Raw genomic sequence first — 18,438 nt, forward strand, 5'->3', positions numbered from 1 at the left:
AAAAAAGAAGCCAATATTTCCTTAGCATAACCACCGTACTAAGAACGTTTTATTTTATAACTGTTGTACAGAGTATTAACTGATTTGCCATCTTCTGTTTAAATTCTAAAATATTTAGAATTAAGGCATCAAAAGTGAATATAACACCAGAAAGACATCAGAGAGATTACTGAGATTGGCCTGAAAGCATTTAGATCACAGAGCTGAAAATAAAAACTTAGGTGAAGAACAATAACAACAAAAAATATATAGATTGGACAATAGGCAGTATTAAATATACAATTTGAATACACAAGAACACATCAAAATATTGCACCAAAATAAACCAGTTACCATTCTGAAGAACCCGTGACATCATTATACAATTACTTAACAAGCAATAGAGAAGACTAGGAACATCATTGGCTTTCAGTTATTTATAAAAAAAAGTCCTTTCTCAAAACTGAAAAACATAAAGTACACAAGACCCAAACCTTAAGGATGCTGCCAGGCGGGAACAGCCTGCCTTAAAACATATGTATCTGAGAAATGATTTACCAATGGTCTACATGAGATACAGCATATGTCATTATTAGCTCCTCTGTCCTAGGCCTGAAGTGCCAGAAGGGATAATACAAGGAAAAAATATATTATTTATTGCTTATCAATAGATTGAGGTCCATTAACCAGTTCTGCAGCCTCCTTAGTGCTCCAGTAACATCCAAAGATCCATTTTGAATGAAAGAAGAGCAGAAGTCAAATCCACTTCGGAAAGAGGGGTGAGTAAAGTTGTGCCATTTCAAGCTCCACGGTATGCCAAAAAATAGTCATGGACTTTTAAGTGCCTTCAGCAAAAGCAATGCATGCTATTCTATGAAGTTTGTGTAGGGGATTTTTTTTTTTATTACTTTTTTAAGAATGACAGAAAAGGCTCCTAAATACTGGAACGGTACAATAACACAGTTGCAGGTTGAGATTGCCTTTGCATCACCTGTTTTTCCTTCTTCTTTCCTTCTCTAATTAAACAATATCCCAAGCCAAGAGTTTCCCGGTTTGCCCCTGCAATTCTCTCCCCCATCCTGTAGCAGCAGCAGGAGGGAGCAGGTGAGTGACTGGGTGGGAGCTCAGCTGCCAGCGAGGATCAACCCACCGCGTCCAAAACCTCATTGACATTTGCAAGACCATGCAATGACAAGCACTGCAAAAAAAAAGCCTATTAATACATGAATATGATGGTTTGATTGGGAGCATCCTAAAGAGGTATTTATCAATTCGTAGCAACGCGTACCATTGCAACGTACGCTGAAGAATTCTTCTAAAGGCTCATTTAAAAACAACTGGAGTGCTGCTTTGGGTAACATGGGGACCACAGAAAGGCACAGAGCTCACCTCTGCTTCATACCAGCTTACTATATCTAACAGCACGTTAGGGTGTCAGCACTTCAGAGCCTCTCCAAAACCATCCTCTAAGACTCATCTTCAAGAAACCAGGGTGGGAAGGCCGCCTCAATAAGCTACAGCCTAGTATTAAGGATCTAGCAACAAAAGTAATTACAATTCCAGTCAAAAGATTATTAATTTGTGTGGAAATAACTGCATCTAGAAGAAAAATATTTTCCATTAACGGCAACTTCAATGGTTGGTTTGCTTGAGATAATGATCTTCTCTCTTTCCACATCAAATCCATATTATAGACTACTCTATAAGAACAACAAGGTAAAAAATAAAAAATTCTGCTAATAATTGTTTCCTTAAAGTCACCTCCACCTCATCTAATGATTTAGTTGTAACCATATCATCGTTCTGATTTTATTTTCAAGAAGTTTAACAAGTAGAGCGATCTCTATCCCCCTTTTCAAAGAAGTAAAACCGTAATGTGCTACAGGGATGTTTTTCCCCAATGTAAGCAAAGCAGAATGACGTATCCCAAGCACTTCAGTGTATCTCTAGCGTAATGAACAAATTGTTTCCAAAATGTATTTTCATTAAGGAGGAGATTTATCTGAAGATATTAGACTGAAAAGACTTTCTGAGTGCGAACAGCCCCTGCAGGTATTAAGGTACCCAACAGATCCTCTCTAATTTAACATTTGCAATTATAAGACAAAGTCTGAATGCTCGAGCTAAAAGTTTAACTGCAGAGAAAAATCAAGTTAATACTTAGATATCATTGTTTATAGTTCAATATTGTTTTCTTTACCTTGTTTAGCAGTCATTATTACAATGAATTATACTATTGCATGGGGATTCAGACCTTTCAGCTGAGTAGTAAAAATTCTTGGTGTGGGGCATGCATTCAGTTGTTTCTAGAGTCCAAAATGTGCCTTTAACAAACAACTGAATTTGCAAGCAACTTCTAGTAGAGAGGATAAATTAATGACGTGTTTTACCTTTTAACTAGAGACTAAATCACTAAAATCATAAAAAATATCATAAAACAGTTCACCCACAATCTAATTTTGGGTTCACTCTAAGTTCTTTTCATTTGAAGATCTGTAGAAGCAATTCCACGTTAGCACTTTACACAAACTCCATACAACTGTAAGTCTTTCGAGATTCAATTCTTTCCAAACTTAAGCCCCCAGGCAATTCTGGTTTTTTGCCATAACTCTTTTCAGACAAACATGTCTATAAAATTCCTTACTGAAATGATTTAACTTTGGGTGGAGGCATCTAAATTTGAGTGGATATTAAAGCCATTGCGAGGAGTCATAACCTATCTGCTTTTACCTTACAACCACCACAAGTTCACAGTGCTATATTTAAAAACCCTGTATCAGGATTGCTAATATTTCTATCAAAATAATTTGCTTATAACCAGTTAACAAAACCATAAAATGCCAATCCACAGAGGCAGGCAGTACAGGAGGCTTCAAAATGTGATTAGACAACTTAATGGACAAGTCCATAATGGGCTACTAAAAAAAGGATCATCTCTGATGTTCCTTGGGATGTAGGGCAACTAAGGATACTGAGCAAGCACAACAGAAACACAACCATGGCCAGACTTGCATGCTCTCTCTCTAAGCAGCATCTCCTAAAGTCCTGTGAATTCTTGGCTAGATGGACCGTCAGCCCTAATAGGGCATTTCTTAAATTCTTACGCCTTTGTCTGTCTTTCTGTGGTAGAAGGAGGTGGGTGCGGGCACTGAACCCTACTAACTGTACCCTTAGGATCTGCAGACAGCCTTGAAATTGCAAGTAACTTAAAGCATCAAAGTGTACGTGGAATTGTGGAGAACAGTTGTGGATTCCTGACAAACACTCATTTAAAAAAAAAATGCAGAATAAAAATATATAGTTCAGCCTGGAGGTCCATTGAGTCCCTAACTACATCACAGACAATTTAATTAAAATACTTGCAACAGACAAGGAAAAGGTTTAAAGGACAAAAAGGAAAAACAAAGTACAAAGAAAAAAACTAACAGACTAGAGCTGAAAGGTGAAGTCTGGGTAAAGCACAGCCAAAACAACTGCTGCTCCTCAAGCTGAGCTGCTGAGAGGAAATGGAAATGCAAAAGCATTTACCGGCTAGCACAGAAGAGTCAGACAAGCGCTCCATACCTCTGATACGAATTCAGGGTGCACAAAGGTACACTGAATACAAGCAGGATCGGACACCTGAAGATAAAAATCTTTGTTTCAAGGCAACAAAACTCTTCAGACTTTTATGGTAATCTGCACCTCTGCTTCTTGATGCCTCACCAGTTGAGGGATATATCCCCATCAGAATACACAGGACCCCAAAGCAACTAGCAGTTCGAAATGCATTGACATTGGCATTCGTACACATTAACCTGAAATTCTAGTAAAAATTGAAGTTGTGTATTTACCACTGCAGAGTAACCAGCATCAGTTGCTGTTTTTTATGAAAATGTGGAACTGTGGAGTGTTTAAATTAGAATTACAGGGTTAAAAATACTAATAGTTCATGCACTCATAGGCAGAGAACCAACACTGTTAATTAATTTTCCTTTAAGACTGGAGGAAAACATCTCCTTTCAAACTGAGGAGATAGTAATAGAATATTTTGAACTCAGACCTAGCAGACAGAAATAGATTTGCAGGAGTTGCTATATTCTTTACAATGCAAATGTATCTTGCAGAGCTTCTTCCGAGCTATTAACAAGTATCCTTAAAAGGTGACGAAACTTGCTGTAAAATCATGAACCATTTGACATTCATCCTATGAGTGGAGAAAAAGAGTTATTAGTAAGAATCACACAAAGTCCTGAATATCTGTGTCAGCTAGTGCGGGCAGAAAGGAAGAGACCTGAGCTGAGAAATCCTGATAGTAAAACCCTGGCAGATATGAGTGGGGCTGGACTACCAACACTCATTCTCCTTCCCTGGCAATGACGTTTGCACTAACTGGTGGAAAGCCCGTGTCCATTCACAGCTCTCCAAGGACCATAGCCCAACTCTAGATCCAAAAAACTTTGCAGTTTTGGTTGGGAAAAGGTAAATAGATCTATTCAAGGATACTCACAGTTCTTAAAACCTGATCCTCGGAGTAGATTTCTCATTTGTGGTCTAGCACGGTTAAACACCTGAGACCACAAGCAGATGCTTTCAAAGACAGTGAAAAGAACAGAGCCAGACAGGTAAATTTATTTCTCTATGTTTAAATTCCAGAGGTCAATCACTTCTAAGAAAGACCAATGAGGATTTGTTGCTTCATCATCCAGGTTTATTCAGTGCGTGCAGCCGGTGCTCACTACTACAGCCTACGATTCTGGTAAGAACGGCTGGCACGCTCCTCTCAATGCTTCAAGCCTCAAAAACACATCAAGGTCACATTTACCCCTGCTTGGACTAAATAGTTGAGTTATCAAAGCTTTCAGAGTGAACCCCCCTAACTCAGGCACAACGTAGGCTCTGACAAGAGCTGGCTGGAGATGGAGGATGGAAAGGCAACCCCTCGCACGTCATCATTCTAAAAAAAGTATCGGACCATCTGACATGGTGAGGGACAACGTGAGGTGACACACGGTTGACCTTGATGGGATGCGTGTGATGTCCAACTTAGAGATACCACAGCCTGGTAGACGAGACTGGTACAATGAGACATTAAAAGAAATGACAGACACGTTCGTTGTGGCGGTATGACAAGTCCCTCTTGCTGATTTGCCTCAGGATCTGTTCCAGAACGCGTGGCTGCTAAAGGACTCGAAAACCCTATGATGACCTTTATGAACTGCACAGGGAGAGCTGTAACTTCTTCTCATTTAATCCAAGAGCTAGACAGGGGAAATCAAAGAGATGCAGCTGAAAGAAACGGAGGAAATCAGAAGGAAGCAAGTTTGAAAATATGATCCCCGGAGCTTCTCATTACTAAGACACCATTAGAAATAATGCCAGAGAAGAGGGCTTCCCCAGGAAAAGTGACCAGCTGCAGCAGACAAGGAAAAGGAGGTCTGGTTGTTGCACTGCAACAGCTAGTTCCGTCCTGTCTACTGCACCAAAAAATGAGAATGGCGGCTCTTTACAGCACTGATCGTTGTTATAAAAGTTGTGGCCCTAGAAACAGAAGGTAAGGAAACAGGGTAAAAACTCACAGCTGAACGCATCAACTTTTCCCCTTTTCCCCCCACGTTTTTAACAAACGCTCTAACAGTGATGTTATGAAGGTTTTAATGTTGACAAGTCTATTTTTTTTAATTTTGAACTATTTTAACCACGTAATGTTATATACCGAGAGTCTGCTCAACACCTTTGATTCAGAGGCCCATATATTCCAATACTGAGTACATTTCAGTACAACTCCATCATTTAATACACGTGCTGTACTTGGTCTTTCCAAAACATACAAAGAGCACCTAGCACAGTGGGAGCACCTTGGAATTACTGAAATGAGAACAGTAAGTCCTCTCACTTTAGCTTTTAAAATTATTCTTGGTAACAAGGCTCTGATAGAAAATCTATTCTTAGATGATTGGCAACTCCTCTTCTCTCAGATTACAGAGAAAAAGATATTCTATTGAAAAAAAAAATTACGAACCTGAATACTGAAAAGAGTAAAAATCACATTCCATTTTAATATTCTGGCACTGACAATAAGATCTACAATCAAGTAAGATATTTCTATTGTAAGTAAAGATTATCTTGCTTGTCATCTGCAGTTCTTCTGTTAACATCATTTTGATAGTGATGAAATGTTTTTTCCCCAGAGGAAAAACCAAAAACAATAAAACACATCATGAAAAAGTGAGATTCGCCTAACAGACTAGTTATTAAATATTAATAGGTACAGAGCATTTTAGGAGAAGTAAGTGAAAGCAGGAGATGTACTTTATTTCTTTTGTACCTTCCATTCCACCTTTTAATTCGTAATACCTCATTTCATCTACTGCTGTGGTGTTGTGGTTTTTTTAGTGTTTTATCCCACTTTTTCTTATTGATTACTGAGTAAGCTACAAGTAGGCTTATTTACTTCCACTCTTTCAAGGAGCAGAACATTACTGCTAATGGCAATTTATTTAATTAACTAATCACTGTACTTATATCTAAGGAGAAAGTAATTCAAACCCATGATTCATGCCATTTTTTATTTTTTTTTTGCTTCAGGATGTTTTGCTTTTTCTTTATTTTATTTTGCTTTCCATTGAACTTAAAGAGGAAACCTAGATGTCCAAAAAAGCAGGCGATCCCTTGCCACACAGATGGTACTACAATTTCCTTCACTTTCTTTCTGCATATTCTTTCTTTCTCTTTCATTTTTATGTTTCTACAAAAAAATCAAACTGAATGATTCCAGTTCTTTGGCGGGGATTATGATATTTACTTTAAACTGACCTAAAATAAATATACCACAACTAGACCCCCTTTTATCTAAGAACAAGCAATGATTATTTCCAAATATAAACCAGCACACATACCCTTAGTGTTGACTGTTTTCGATGTGACCTCCAGGGTCTCCAATGGTTCTGTTCCAATGTTTTCTAACTTAATGATAAGCTGTTGCGTCTCTCCATTGTAAAGCTGGACAGATACATTCGTGGAGATTTCATCCCCTGAGGAAGGCTGAAGTGTATGAGCAGACCTACAAAAAGTGACAAACATGAAAACATAATATTACAATAAACATGGTAAAAGCTTGTCCAAGTTATTATATTCTATCGAAGATTTCAATGGAATCTTGAAGATCCAATAAATCCTCAACAGAATATGAGATTCTTTGAAGATTCAGAAACCGCTCCTCTGAAATCCTGCAGATATTTGACATAATTTTCCGTTCTAAGTTTAGCAAGGATCATTTTTAACAACCATTGGGGACAAACGTTACTGTTATGCATAATACAAGTCAGATTTCAAACAATGTGAGATATATATTCCTGACTGAAAGCTTGTTAAAAAATTGCTGTAAAAATCATAAGGAAGGGAACAGGGCAAAAAACTAATAGCAGGTCATCAGAAAGAGCAAACTTGAAAAAAGTGACATCTGATCTACCAAGAGTTTGAACACTAGGCTTGAATACTAATGAGTATCAAGAGCTGAATGTAAAATAAAAATGTAAAAAAATAAATAAGGAGAATAAGTTGAATGCTACATAGGAGATACCAGGGTGAAATTCCTCTGCAGGATCCTGAAGTTCATACCTCTTTCTGATCAGCCCATCAGAATTACAAAATGAGAATAAAACCATAAACCAGGAAGATTCCTCAGCTGAGATGAAACCTTTATACTTACAAGGGAGGATACATTATCTTACATTGTTAAGCATTCCCAAACTTCACCAACATACTACCCATGTGCAATATGAAGATGGAAACACCTTTGATGAAGTTAAGTAGCACTGACTGCTTTAAGCAGCGGATTGCCCATAGAAACTGGTTACTTAAGGGATCATAAACAGTATCAGAAGTATGAGGTAAGATATACTCAACAGCAAAATATATCATACAAATAACTTAGAGATGATACAAACAAAAATTATTTTACACAATTATATGTGCTAGAGAAAATGCACGGATATCTAAAGCTTCAGAAGGATGAGAATTTATCTCCACGAGTATCAAAAATTCCATTTTAAAATAACAAATGTGGCAAACCAGCCGAAATAGGAGACATTTCACAGTGCTGTGACAACACATGGGTAAAGCAGAATTGAGCAGTAACCTTGAACTTTGCTAGGAAGAGGTAATATGGGAGCTGGCAGAGTGCAGTTCTAGTGGACAGCAGGAAGCACAAACCTCATGGGAGTGGATCCTGGAAGAAATTTACTCAGCGAAAGGTGAAATAGTGAATATAAATGAACTCTTTAGAACATGAATGAGGGAAGGAGCACTGCAGAACAAGACAGATGGGCAGAGGTTCAGTTTCTGACTGCTTTTTTCACGCTAATGCAAAGTGGTCAGAAGGGATCAAGGACACGAGGGCAAAAGCTATCGAGATTAATGACTGATAAATTTGTTGGTAAACCCACGGTCAGTAACTTCTTTTGGCAAGTATTTCTGCTATCCTTCCTTCATACCCTATTTTTCCCTTATTCGAGATAAACAGCCTCCACAAAAAAACAACACAGCAGATTTTAGTCTTTCAGAATGCAGCTTTGACAACAAAAAACACATTTTTTGATCATTTAAATGCTACAGACATATATCGCTACCACTGCAGCACTCTGAAGTTTGGGCATCTGGAGTGGCAATGGAGGAAAATAAAAACGAGAATTTCTTAGTTTCTTTTCCTCCTCATACTCAGACAAAAGTAGGAATTGCATACTAACAAAGCAAAATAACGGCTACTCTCAATTACTGTACAAGGGTACATATGAAACCAAAATCCAGCTAATTCAGCTTGCACATCTTTTGCTTTAACACAGGTTCTTCCATTAAGGCATTTGAGTTGGGCCTCTCACAAAGCTGCATTAATGCCTGGAATGCCTTTGGGCCGCTCTTCAGGTGCTCTCCTGCTGACCCATGACCTTTCTCTAGGCTCTGGACACCTACCACTGACACTGGCATCAAACTGGGAGGAGGGGGATGGATTCAGGTTCCCCTCCTGCAGCAACTCTTGTTTAAAGCCCTTCTCACCAGCTTGGCAAGCCTATGAAGAGGGCTTGTAAACATAAATGCAAAACAAATTGTAAACATGCAAGAAGAGAAATTACTCAGGTTTAATCCTGCTGCCTGTAAATTAGGAGTATTCTCTCTGTCATTTCTTTACCACATCTTTTAAAAGTACATCATTCTCCAGAGGATCCAAAGGATAAAACAGAGTTGACAGGAGTTGCAGGAGTCAATTTACAGATATCATAGAGGCCAGGAGAAGGAATAAGTGATGGTAATCAGGGGCCTCTCTGGCATACTGAAAGGTAGCCAGAAATGCATCTGAATTCCCAGGATGTCACAGGAACTGAGACTGAGTACTGAAACTAAAGCATTTGGAGAAACCAAGAGCAAATTTAACACCAACGAAAAGGAAAACATACACCAATATACAAAGCAAATCTCGTTACTGTTCCACATTATCAGCAGAACATATATCCAAAAAGAGCAGATATTATGCTCATTTAAGAATATTTGCAATTCCCTCTGTATTTCAAACTCATCATATTCTTTAATATATTCATAACTTTGGCTACCCAATACTAATTTTGATTACAGCTAAAACCACCCAGACTCCCTATCTAGCAGAATTTTTGTAGACAATTTACCAACATGCAACTGAACTATAGTGTTTTATTAGTTTGCTGTCTTCACTAGGATATTTCTTTTATATCTTTGCAATACAATGCCATCAAGACAGGCTATTCCACATTAGAAAAGTAGAATTCATTATGGAAATATCAGAACCAAACTGGTTCCTTTTTTTTGCTAAGCCATATTGAATAACATGGTAACAAAAGAAGTAAGTAAGTAAACAAAAGGCTGTTTGCTGGTCCATAGCTAAAAGGAATATTAAAAAGAAAACCAAAACTCTGTATTTTATAACTACTTGCAAAATGGAACATGGATGCTCTTGAACCTGGAAAAGTTCCAAAAGATGAATTGAATTGGTGTCTTACAAGCTTTCTCTAAAGACATGGAATTAGTCAGTCTCATTCTTCACCCCAAAAAATGCTCAACAACCCGCCCCAAAAAACACTTAGCCCTCATGTAACAATTGTGACAAGTTTGGTGAGTGTATAACGAAGTTATTTTAATTAATTCTTCCTGTACCTCTTAAACATGTTGTTTTTGTAGTATGGTATCTAGTTTGGAGCTTCCCCATACAACAGAAATATTGACACGTTGGAGGAAGTCCAGAAGAGGGAGATCAAAATGATTAGGAGGCTAATGTGACATAGGACAGGTTCGAAGACTGTTTGTTTCATTTTGAAAAAGAGAAGGGTAGAGGGAACTTTTTCTGAGTGTGGTCAGTCAACTAGATAATGCCCTGAGCAGCCTGGTCTAACATTAAAGACGTATCACTTGTCAAAGATGGTCCTGCTTCAACCAAAGTCCTAGAACAGCTGATCTCCCCCTTCCAACTTACATTAATCTATGGGTTACCTCTTTACTTCAGCATTTTATAAACATTTATGAACACTAACATATAACCAAATAAAATCCTGATTTTATTAAATTTCTCACCTTGGAAGGGAGGTACTGATCTGCAGCCTTGGCAAAGCTGGAATGACTTCAACAGTACAGCCATTGGTCTTCACTCCTGGCAGATTGTCCAGAAGGCAATCACTGAAGACTCCAAAAACTGACGTATGGTAACCTGATTTTTGGAAGAAAACACAAATATTGCACAAGTTTTTTTTTGTTTTCTGAGATGTCTAATACATTAACCTTACTAGTCAGATCTTGCCAGTGTTTCTGCTACGCAAAAGACCACCTTCTCTACAGAAGAATCTTCTCAGGACACAAAATATATATTAAAAAAAGATTTTCATATCCCATAGATAATACATTTTTAAAATAAATGACATCATACAAACAACACGCATCTATGCCTTTGGATCTACGACATATAAAACTATAAAAAAATAGACTCCATAATTTCTACTATGCACCGTGTTAAATTCTGTAGAATCCTTTAAAAGATCAATGTTACAAGTTGTATGAAAAAGACCAGCATTTCACAATACCATATCACCTAATCCACCGCTGCACATAAACCTGCTACCCTTCAACATATGTTGAGTCCCTTATTTCTTCAAAAAAAAAAAAAAAAGATAGCAAAGAGTATCGACAGTATCCAGAAGCTATTAAAAAAATCCCAAAGCAAATGATTTTAAAAAAATTTTGAATATCTACCTATGTATACAGGTGCCATAAAAGACTGCAGGTACGTATACATTATTGAATATGTATATATGTATGCCCCTGCCATACGAGTCCACAGGTCATCCTCTAAAAGTTTGATTTAGTAGGCAAATACCTCAACACCAATTCCTTGCCAAGCAATATATACAACTTGTATCTGAAGGCAAATTTAATTCATTGACACCCAAGTAACGGCCAAATACAGAAATCAACTCCTCTACTTGCAATACATTTTTAGCATGTGAAACTAAAAACAGACAACTATAGCACAAATGTTCCTCGATGCTTTGATGGTATTCTGTATTTACTGAAATAGTTTCTGAAGGGGAAAAAAAAAAAAACAGAAATGAAGAATCTTTTTATGAGCAGAAAACACAGTGAGAACAGAGTTTCTTCAAGTTCAAATACATCTCCTTTTGGTGTTTGATTTTACTAAAACAGTTCTTTTCCTGAAATTCTATATTCCAGCAGCATGTACCTAAAATTGCATGTTGTTAATATGATTCAGTACTACTGCTTTCTGAATCTATCATCTCCTCCTTTTCTAGGAGACTGATCTGCTGGTCTTCTAAAAAAAGTTGTTTAATTCTCTCCACTTACTATGAACACAATTCTCTTTATGCTTATTAATGAAATGACATCTCGAGTGCAACAGACTACACACATCAGCTAAATTGTTTCTCCACAAACAATCTGCAAAAATTTCTGTAATCTTACATGAACACGATTAAGAAAAATGAGCTGCAAGATTATCTTCTGCATTCTCATGAAAAACTTCGTCATTTTTCTCAGAAGCTTTCCAATGAAAACATTAATAAGGTGGAGTTTGAGTTCATTATCTTTTTCCTCTCATATTGGAGATACTGAAAACATGTGTTCACTGCTGCTGTCGCAACCAAGTGAATTTTCAGCATCACGGGCTGTGGTTTTAATGAAGTCTAGTGTATTAAACAGCTCTGTTTGTTTGGGACTTTTTGTTTGTTTTACATACTGAGGAGAATTCAGAGTAGCAAATATATAAAGCACACCAATTTAAAGTGGGCCAGACAAACATGTAATTCACAGAGACATAAAGTATTGTTTTGCTAGTAAGAGAGTGATGAAATGCATCCCTTACCATTGACAGTGATCTGTCCAGTGGTTTGAGGAACACCAACAAGAGTTACCGGATAGAGACCAGACTCCGCAGGTAGAGAAAGGGCTGCAGGAAGAGATTCAAATTCTACTCCTGTAGTCAAGAGACCCTGAAGAAAAGTCATATTACACAGATAAATCCATTTATAATATACACTTACAATCTCTTGCATTATATCACCCAAACATTTATGGTTTATTCACATTTGCTCATAGCAGTTCCTTTGGTTTAAAGTTCCAGTGACTTAAGTATGCTTCAAGTATTACTGCAACATTTGTCTTCAATAGAGAAATGAATGTGTTTCAGGATTTTTCTGAGGTGGGAAAAATACATGAAATACAAATAGTAAGTAAAAAGAACAACTGATATTATCTGCAAGGCGTTTTGCTTTTGTTTTTTAACTACACTTAATTGCACCTGCACAACATACATTTTGGACAGTGGAAATCAACCATCAATAGCTTGCTTAGCTTTAATTAAAGTTCCTGTCCAGAAAGGACTTATCTATATGGAGGAAACAAATGGAGTATTTACAGATAATAGAGCAGGTCTAGTTTTATTAACTAACCTAAAAGTCTAAATTAGGAGTTGGAATAAGGTGAATGTCACCTCTCTCAGTTGACCACCTATCAAGCCTAGGTGCCTGCAGCTAGACTCTCTGATGATGGAGAAATCTCTGAGCACCCTTAAAATTAAAACATGGGACAAAATAAGAAGTACAACCAAAAAAAAATTATTTAATGTGCTAAGAACCACAGCATTACTTTCCTAAGTAAATTAATTGCTTTTTTTAAGCTCAGTTAAGAAGTTTAAGATGCTTGAGCACAGTATGCACTTAGAAGTAATATAAATATTGCTGTAAAACACAGGAGTCTAAGCCACTGGCTGCTTCTATATATTTATTAATTAAAAGTGATGATATCCAACTATTAATGCTGTAAGTACAACTAGATTAAACTTCAACTCCATTAAGATGCTTCATAGGAAGTCAAGAGTCTATATAAGAGGTAGATGCTAGTTTTGTGAAGACAGAGGAAAAAATTACACTTTCAGACAGAAAAACACAGAGATTGCAGACTAAACAAGGAGGTTAAGAAGCAGCAATGTCACCTGCACGGTGCCAGAGCACTGGCATTGCTTTCCTTTGAAAACATCTGACTGCCTACTTTCTCGTTCAATAGGTTTTTGAATGGCGTACCTCTGCAGCTCACAGCTGCTGTAAAAGGCAGACTAGCACTCTTCCGTTTCTCATTCTCAATTTGACATTATCCTAATTGCTACTCATACAACACGTCCTTAAGGAAATGAAAATGGCACGACCTGAATTACCCAGCCAATGACTGAGTCTTGACCTGTTGCTTTTAGTCCTCGATGACCCGATTTGCACGGGGACTAACCGCCACCACTTCGTCGACAAATTCCTGGACAATGACTAAAACCAACCAGCCAGTAACGAAAAACTGAACTCAACCAAAACCTGTTATCAGAATTTCTTCCCTCCTCAGAAGACAGTGTGCCATGTGAAAAATTAACTATCAATTAACTAAAAAAAATGTGAAAATGTGAAAAATTAACTATCAATTATGTAATATGCATATGTAACGTATGTACTATGTTAAGCTAAAGAAGAGCTTTGCAATTAAGATTCTTAACAGTGAAGCTGTCGACACACTAAAAGCCTACGAAAGCATGCTGAACAGATTTGGCAATTATTATTTATTTTCATTCAACATCTCAAGTAACCAAGATTCACACACTGCCTAATATACCCAAAAGCTTAAATCCTTCGTTCCAGCGATTACTTCTTTGTGGACGATACATTGGTGGGACAAAGCTTATTTCAAACCAAGCTGTCCTTGCTTTGTGGAAAGGTTCTTCAGAGAACCGTATCCTTCTCTGATACTGCACACAATTTAATCATTTCACTTGAGCTATAAGAAAATACTGTTGAACCCTCATTTCTACTGAATTTTAGTTTTCCCCTAGTTTCTCATATAGAATTATGTCCTAAGAAACAATCCCCACAAAAAAAAACTCATAAATCAAATTCTGTCTCGCTACGCTTTCGTCAGCCGGTCTAGCAGAGCATCGATGCTTTGTGATTCCCACCTCATCAGCGTAGGAGTGAGCGCTGCTTTCCAAAAGAGTGCTTTTATGTAGCTAGGAACGTAACCAGGCCTTGCTTGCAGTCCTTTCTGCTGTATTCTTTACACTATTTCATAATAAAGCTTATAAAATAATAGTTGCAATAACCAGTCAATACAAATTGATTTTAGATATGTTGCAACATAACTGATTGAAGGAATCCTTGCAGAGGGATTCAGACCCCAGAAGAGGGGTGAACATTTACACTTTACACTAAGGCTCACCCTTCATGGTAATCATTCTGCTTTTGCTTTGAGTGAAGCAAATCTTGCAACACAAAGGTGACCCCCACACACTCCAGAACTCACCTTTACAACAGGTACAAAAGGATTTTAAAAATTATTTCAGTCTCCAAAGCACTGAACTATCGCTTGGCCAAATATTCAAATACGGAGGAATTATTTAGGATTCACCTCAACTAAATACTTTCATCCAGGGACTTAAAATCCTAAAAAATCAATTATTAAAAAACCCTCCAATGTCTTGTTTAGTATCAGCTGTCGTAAATAAAACAGACGAGGCAGGGCCCCCTCGCTATTCCCTAATCCATCTCCCTGCTCTGAGGCAGAGCCAACTCCTCATTAACCTGTCATTTTTGTCCAGGGTATTTTGGAATTTCCTTCACTGGGACTTTCTAGGAGGGGATTAGGTAACTTAATGCAGTGCCTCAGCAGCCTTCCCACTTCAGTCCTTCTCCTAATGACTACACGGAACCTACCTTGCAACAATTAATACAAGTTTAATAATAATAATAATAATAATAATAATAATAATAATAATACAAAAAAATAAAGAAAAGCATTCTTCCACTCCTGGCTATGTCCCCAAATGCATATAAACACTAAGACGCTACAACACCATTGCAAAACTATGGCCCAGTCCCTTTTCCGAAATACAGGAAGCTTCCCATTAAGACAGGGTCCTAATTAGCCCAGTTTTCACTGGGCCGAGGGGGGAAAGGGAAGCTAGTTGCCTTTCTGGCTGAGGCACGGAGAAATTGAAACCATGGGGGGAAAAAAGGGGGAAAATTTTGATGTTATCCACGTTGATCACAGGAAAACCAGTAACGCAAAGGAAGTGCTCAGCACGATATATTTTTCTTATAATGTATTACAAATGCATTCTCAATCTGTTGTTTAACAACAAAAAAAACACATGAAAATGAAGAGATTTTTAGAGAACAAAAGCAATGGAAATGCCAAAACATCTGCACTAAGCAAAGACTATTCCTGGGCTAAAAATTAAAGAGCCTCAAGTCCATTAACGCATGAAGGAGAAAACATCATTAATTCAATTCTCTCATTCTGAGAGTTTTACTCTCCAGTGAAACTTCAAGCTTTTAAGAATAAAGATATCAAGAAAGCATAAAAGTTCATTAAATGAAAAAAAAATGCAATATAAACCTCAACAAGTCTTCGGTGTTCCAGGCATAAACTGAAATCAAGATAATTATTCTTAAAACTCGACCCACACAAATAAATTTTACATGACAGTGACGTATCTAGAATGTCTGAAAGACATTTCCAGTTCTGCTACATGCTGGATTCGGCAATATTTGCCCAACATTGCCCTCTGGTGCCTAAAAAAAAAATAAATTAACAGAGACAATGAAACCAAGGCTGAAGTGCTGTTATACCCTTTACCTAAAGGTATCTGACGCAGAGAAAGAAGAAAAGAAAAAGAAAAAGGAAGCAAGTGTCAGATTTCTTTTCCCTAGAGTCTTGTACCTTATCTCAGTAATAATACTTAGTAATCACTGCTCTTTTTGACCAAATAGAAAAAATGTATCTGTATGCAAGACTTCCTCCAGGGAATATATGAATCAGAAGAAAGGTTTTTATTTCCTTGTATTCCTATAAAACTACCTAAACTGTCGTAGAAAGGATATACGCATGCTATTACTACACCCTGCCTTTCAATCACTTCCAAACTAGATTTAGTTTCAAAGAAACAAAACAACTTGTATGCAAATGGTAGCTTTTGGGGATGCTGTTAAAACATTATGAGTATGTAAGTGCCTTTTTAGTGCTTTACTTACCAAACCTGATACGTAATCACTGTTTTTTTCCCCCAAGTACCACTGCCAAACTTAAGTTTTCTCATTGAACATACTTTATACAACATTGTCAAGTACTTTACACAAAAATTGCCAAATATTTATTTAAAAGGAAGTTTCTCCCAGTATTTCTAGCGAGACTGTTTTAAGCAGACCTACATATTTTCAACCACAACCATTTTTACCCTTCTTCCACCAACCTTTTCTATGTATTTTCTTGCCCAATACAGCTTCAATGACACGTAACCTATCAGTAAGTAAATATTCTCTCGAGAGTACAAAGATATGAACCCTCTGAAGAGCAGTTCATGGAAATATTTTGAATGATCATGAGCTAAATTCAGGGACTGACTATACACAGAGATTGATCAAAATTTTAGACGTTATTTTTAAACATCAACATAGAAAGTGTTCTTGGTAATACCATAGTTTTGAAGTTTAGAAATTAAAAAGCAAAAGCTATTCCCATACTGTCATTAAGCAAAATACTTAAATTGTCTTGAAATGCATAAATTGTCTTGAAATGCTCCAAACAGAATGAGACCTATAGAATAAAGACTTTCTTTTTGGGCTATGAGCTTTAAATACTCTAAATTACATTAACCCTATGTGTTGTGGCAGTATTTTTTAGTTTGTCAATACTGACTTACTAAAATACAGCTTATACTGCTCTGTATGTACCAATGGGGGTTGTAAGAAGGCTAGATTTTCTACAGAAAGTACATAAAAAGATGCTTTCACTGAATAAATAACACTCCCACAACAATCCTCAGCCTGTGAAGACAGCACATTTGTTTTTAAAATGAAACTTGAGAAACAAAGAGGAAAAAGTAGTTAAAATCTTATAGGACTTAAAACACTTCGCACTGCTTTAAACATTTTTTTCCAAGATACGAAGTAAACACACTAGAGATCTCCCAGCTTGGTTTTGTGGGTTTTTATTTGAAGGTCTGAAATCCAAAGGTCATTTTTTTCCTGGACAGAAAAAGGGCTCGGTAACTGTACGAGAGATAAAGGCTACCATTCAGGTACCTGAACAAGTCTAAACAGAAATCGATATTCCCGGAAAAAAGTAAAGTGGCGTATATACTTATTTAGAGCTGAACATCAAATCTACTCTTGACTTGGGTTAGACCACAAGGACAGCAAAAAATATTCTGTCTAATCTACTGCTGACAAAGGAAATTAGGCTCATTTTTGGCTCTCACGATGCTGATTTAAGGTACCTGCTAAGTTTTACACAAACACTGCCTCTGATCATCCCTTTGATCTCTCCTACTTTGCATTACTGACCAAAATATGCAGTTGTTGGACCTAACCACCTCTATATTCCATGCTTAAACATTTTAAACCAAAAGAAGACCGGGATACAGAAGACAGGAAAGAAAGAAGAAATGGGACACATATGAAAAATAGGTATCTAAATAGATTCCCAAATCATGAATATGCATGTCAGGGGATAAACAGCAAGAACAAGATAGATGGGCAAATAGTTTTGAAGAAAAAAAACACAAAAAAATCAACTTTTCCAACTTCACGGGGCTTCATCTGAATAATACTGATCCAAGTTATGCCTCCACAGTCTCATAAACTAACTGTACTTTACATTCATACTTCAAATAACGAAAAAAACTAGAGAAGCCTTTCAATGGGGAATCATGCTCCTTCACAACTTGTGCTGTATCCAATACTAAGTTGTTTACCTGATGTCACAAGGAAAAGTATCCCGATAAAAAGTTTGGATCAATGCTTCCATGGTTTATTTAACATGCAGCGAGTAAGCTAGAAGAACACAAGATACTAAACTGACAGTTGACAGAAAGGGAAAATTAGAAAAAAGGAGTGAGACTATAGATTTCAAGACAGT

General features: G+C 37.1%; 1 protein-coding gene and 1 long non-coding RNA gene across 18 annotated transcripts in view; one reads left to right on the forward strand and one right to left on the reverse strand.

Annotated features, from left to right (window-relative positions):
• Positions 1–18,438, reverse strand: part of TRAPPC9 (trafficking protein particle complex subunit 9) — a 556,529-nt gene that overhangs the window by 480,375 nt on the left and 57,716 nt on the right. For all 17 annotated transcript variants that reach the window (XR_013947303.1, XR_013947304.1, XR_013947305.1 and 14 more), the window contains 3 exons: positions 12,353–12,479; positions 10,555–10,687; positions 6,858–7,021 (listed from right to left, as the gene is read on the reverse strand). Coding sequence is in view for 12 of the 17 variants with exons in the window: in XM_080582090.1 (XP_080438216.1) it covers positions 6,858–7,021; positions 10,555–10,687; positions 12,353–12,479 (424 nt within the window). In the remaining 5 variants the exon portion in view is untranslated. The remainder of the gene's footprint in view (positions 1–6,857; positions 7,022–10,554; positions 10,688–12,352; positions 12,480–18,438) is intronic.
• LOC308190551 lies at positions 4–14,234 on the forward strand. Its single transcript, XR_013947317.1, has 2 exons — positions 4–1,695; positions 13,552–14,234. It is a non-coding gene; the product is annotated as an uncharacterized lncRNA (long non-coding RNA).

The sequence above is a fragment of the Anser brachyrhynchus genome (assembly GCF_964034855.1).
Source record: "Anser brachyrhynchus genome assembly, chromosome: 2".
NCBI classification, from domain to species: Eukaryota; Metazoa; Chordata; class Aves; order Anseriformes; family Anatidae; genus Anser; species Anser brachyrhynchus.